Source organism: Microtus ochrogaster, linkage group LG1 (assembly GCF_000317375.1).
Source record: "Microtus ochrogaster isolate Prairie Vole_2 linkage group LG1, MicOch1.0, whole genome shotgun sequence".
Taxonomy (NCBI): domain Eukaryota; kingdom Metazoa; phylum Chordata; class Mammalia; order Rodentia; family Cricetidae; genus Microtus; species Microtus ochrogaster.
This window is the reverse complement of record NC_022027.1, coordinates 56,268,560-56,272,790: the sequence shown is the minus strand read 5'-3', so window position 1 is coordinate 56,272,790 and position 4,231 is coordinate 56,268,560. Positions and strand designations below refer to the sequence as shown.

The 4,231-nt window shown below is 39.6% G+C and overlaps 1 protein-coding gene across 1 annotated transcript in view; it reads left to right on the top strand.

Annotated features, from left to right (window-relative positions):
* Positions 1–4,231, top strand: part of Hfm1 (HFM1, ATP dependent DNA helicase homolog) — an 83,024-nt gene that overhangs the window by 40,290 nt on the left and 38,503 nt on the right. The window contains exons 22-24 of the mRNA XM_026785336.1: positions 367–458; positions 1,770–1,876; positions 1,960–2,007. Coding sequence (XP_026641137.1) covers positions 367–458; positions 1,770–1,876; positions 1,960–2,007 — 247 coding nt within the window. The remainder of the gene's footprint in view (positions 1–366; positions 459–1,769; positions 1,877–1,959; positions 2,008–4,231) is intronic.

The following is a 4,231-nucleotide window of genomic DNA, read 5'->3' as shown; positions in this document are numbered from 1 at the left end:
CTAATTCTCATATCCCGGTCAACCCATCTCTAATAATCTGTGTAGCATCAGTCTTACCGGGAAAGATTCAGCGTGTCTGACCTGTAGTACACACCTTTAATCCCAACAATGGAACTTTAGCCTGTAAGCCACAGCCACATGGCAATACACAGATTAATAGAAATGGGTTAAATTAATATGTAAGAGTAGCCAATAAGAAGTTAGAGCTAATAGGTTAAGCAGTGATTTAATTAATACAGTTTCTGTGTGATTTTTTTGGTTCTGGGCAGCCGGGATGAACAAGCAGTCCCCTACAACAACTGATTTCTTAAAAAGCAAGTTGTTCAGCTAATGTGAAAATGTTTGTCTTTCCATCTTTCCTAACAGAGGCAGGAAGACTAATGGCTTGGTACTATATTACATTCGAGACAGTGAAGAAGTTTTGTACAATCAGTGGAAAGGAAACTTTATCAGATTTAGTAAGTTTTCATTAGAAGTTAATAATTGTAGAATAAAAGTAATATTGGAGAGACAACTGATTTATATATCTCCTATAGTTTAAAATTGAATGAGCAGAAAGGAAAAATGATTTAAATGGTTATTTTTCCCTTTGATCCTGAGTTAAGGAATATAATGCCTAAGAATATATTATATTGTCATTTGTGTTTCTTATCAAAGTTAAGAAAATTTATATACAAATAGGTGTGGCTACTATTCTGCAACTTAAAATTGACTTGGTAATGACGATTACCTCAGGATGCCTTCCACATGTGGTATGTGATAAATACTCCATGAGAGTATGACAGGCCCGCTAGCAGGTCTGCCGTGAGGGCGTTGCTGTGAACTCTAGCAGGACAGCGTGTTGCTGTGCTGCTCGTGTCGGCAGTCATCTGCCTGAGTGCAGCAGTAGCAGTGGAGATTGAGAGGTGATGGCCCAGGAAAAAAGAGCAGATTCTGGAGAAAGACACCAAGAAATAGATTGTGCTTACAAGTGAGCAGGACCAGGCTTGCAGCTACAGTAGAGGACAAACATGGGCATTCTGCCGGGTCCTTCCCCTGTTGCTGGAGACATGAGCATAAGGGAAAGGACTGGTAGAAGAAGATATTTGTTCTCAATTTTAAACCATGCTTTTCTATTTTAATTATCAATTAGTTACCACAATAAGGTTATTATATAAAGACTGCACAGTAAGAAATTTGTTTATTGTTAGGAGTCATGTGAGCAAGCTTTGATGAAGTAAAAGGTTTGTATTTTTGGGTAAATATTCTTCTCTAAGAAGATTCAAGATTAACAAATATTCAGTGTCAGCACCATCAGCTGATTTTATTATGTGAGAGGGTTAGAGCATGCAGTCCATCTCCCACTGCCAGTCTGCAAGTCCAGATCTCTCCGCATGTGAAGCCTCTTTCCGTCACTAAATTATCGGAATGGCGGTTTGCCGGCTACGGGAGGGTGCAGAGAGCAGTGAGGAGAGCAGGCTGCTCTGCGTGCCTCCCTCTGCACCACGTAGGACCCAGCCGATCTTGTTCAGCTTTGTAATCTGTCGGATGCCATCCTGATGCTGCTCACATTATATGCTAATGTCTAGCATTTAGAAGCTTCTAAGTGTTTGGTAGTGATTGAATTCTTGAAGAGGTAAGATATATAAAGCTGTCTTTTAAATTCTGCTTTGCTAATGAATAAACCTAGGGTGCCCCTGGGCAGCATGAAAAATAAGGAAATTCAGAGAAAGGGGCTAAGAAAAAGTTTAAAATGAAATTTTTTAAACTGGCAAATACTTAAACCATAGATTTCGATGATAGCCAGCTGTAATGAGTTCCTGGACGTGCAGTTGAGGGTGAGCGAGAAGAGAGCACTGAACACTTTAAACAAAGACCCGAACCGGATCACCATCAGGTATGAAGTCACACAGACTGGATGAAACTTCAGAGGCTCTGTTCAGTTAAATAACAAAAGCTCTCGTGTGTTTTTATTTGCAGATTTCCAATGGAAGGGAGGATTAAAACAAGAGAGATGAAAGTAAATTGGTAATGAAAATTTTCTAGCATCCTAAAATATTGTATACCTGTTCATATTTCATATGTATGAGGGTTTTTTTCCTCTCCTCCCCCATTTTTTTTGAGACAAAATCTGCATTAGTTCCAGCTGGTCTCAAAACCCAGTTTTCTACCATAGCCTAATGTAGCATAGTTAATAAAAACTCAGAGACAGAAATTGGGGTTCAACCAAAAGGTCAGAAAAGCAAAACAGCCAGCTACTGGCTCTTACCTCTACCCCAGTCCGAAATGGCGATCCTGCCTCCAGGAATCTCAGATAAGACTGAGACTGAGAGCCGTCTCCTCCGTTCTATAATCCTCTCTAGTGCTGGGACTAAGGGCGGGCGCCACTACTTACTGGTTTTTGTGGCAAGCTGGAGTGGCTACGTGGATCAGAGGTGTGTGCGACCATAGCCTGGTCTGTGGCTGTTTTACTTTTCTGATCCTCAGGAAATCTTTGTTCATTAAAATACAAATGAAATGAAGTACATTTCCTCTTTCTGTCTAAAATAAAAAGAGGCTATAATAACATAAAGGATTATATACAATAAGTACAGTAACTATATACAATATATATAGGCAGTAACTACATCAACATGTCTAGTCCATTTGCCTCTGACAGACTCACAGAAATACTCCATTATCCTATCTTGTGAGTCCAAAGTCTTGTGCCTAATACTATAACAACTATTTAGTCTTCAACCCCCTCGGAGACCCAAGAAGGAAATAATACTAACTGAGTAAGCAGGAACTGCAAGCAAGCGACTTCCAAAAAATGTGAAGTAATGACAGAAACAGCTGGCTGCCTGGACAGTCACCCAAAGTTCCTCTGAAATGTTGGCTCCATCTTCAGCCTACAGGCCTTGCATATTCGACAGACTTTTCTGTGAAGCAGGATATCCCTCCTTGTCTTGACAATGTTTGGCAGTCACTTTCTTTTGTGTCCTGCTTGTCTGATTAGGACAGCATATTGTCAACAGTTGAGGCAGGGGCATTTTCTTGCCCAGTGGCTTACTTTTACCACAAAGAAAGTAAGCTTCATCTTTGATGCACAGAATCTTAACTGACGTAGATTGGTGCTGCCAGGAGCAGACATGTCTCATTGTCATAAAAAAAAGGACCCTAGGGTTATCAAAACCTCTTCAATGCCATATTCTGTAGATCTGTAGAAGTATTTGAAGATGACCTATCTATCTAAAATATATCTTTGTTTGATCTTGAAAACATACCTAATGTGACTGTAAGTTCAATTATAATAGGTGACTGATTATTAACCTGCATTTCCTTGTTATCCCAAACAGTTGGTAATAATAACTTCCAAAGACTAGGAATTTGCATTACATAGTTATATGAGATATATAGGTATAATGCCTTGAACAACAGTAGAAATATATGCACAGTATGTTCTAACAAAATTAATCTCAAATAGATATCAATATACAAAATTTGTATGCAATATAAAAACATCCAATCCAATGTAAAACATTTTAAACCAGTAAGGTTAATTTAGGTTGTAAGAGCTTAGGTTGTAAGATTAATAAGAAGCCTGAACTAACAGTCCAAACAGTTTATAATTAATATAAGCCTCTTCTTTGGGACTGGACGGCTGTGGGGCTGGGCAGGACAGAGACTTCAGTTTACAGCCTTCTGTGTGCCAGGATGGCTGGTAGGAGCTACCACCCCCAGCTTCTTCTGTTTTAAAATGTGTTTTCTTTTCTTTGTTTTAAAAAATAATGTGTTTATAGAAAAATAAGAAGTCAGAATTTATATGTGAATTTAATTTCCAAGAACATTCAGACTTTAGTTAAAATAAATTGTGAGTCTGGGGATGTAAGTGAGTGGTAGAGTGCTTGCCTAGGTATTCCAAGGCCCTACCCTCAGCCCCACTATTGTGGAAGGGAAGAGCAGGGGAGAAAAGAAGGGGAGGAAAGACAGAGATATAAAGAAATAAATGAAAGGAAAAAATACAATTAGACAAATCTCTTGCTGACAATCTGTTCTGCTGAGGGAAAGTAGACAGTAGAAAGACATGTGCTTTTGTTCATCAGGGTCTCCAGTGAGCATGCATGAAGCATGCGTGAGGATGGGCAGCATCAGAGCACAGCTAGCGCAGCCGGCTCAGTGGGAATGGGATTCTAAGAGAGAAAAGTAGTGCATGGTGCATGGCTGACTGGATGACCCTTCTGTCGAGATGGGGATGCATGGCTGACTGGAT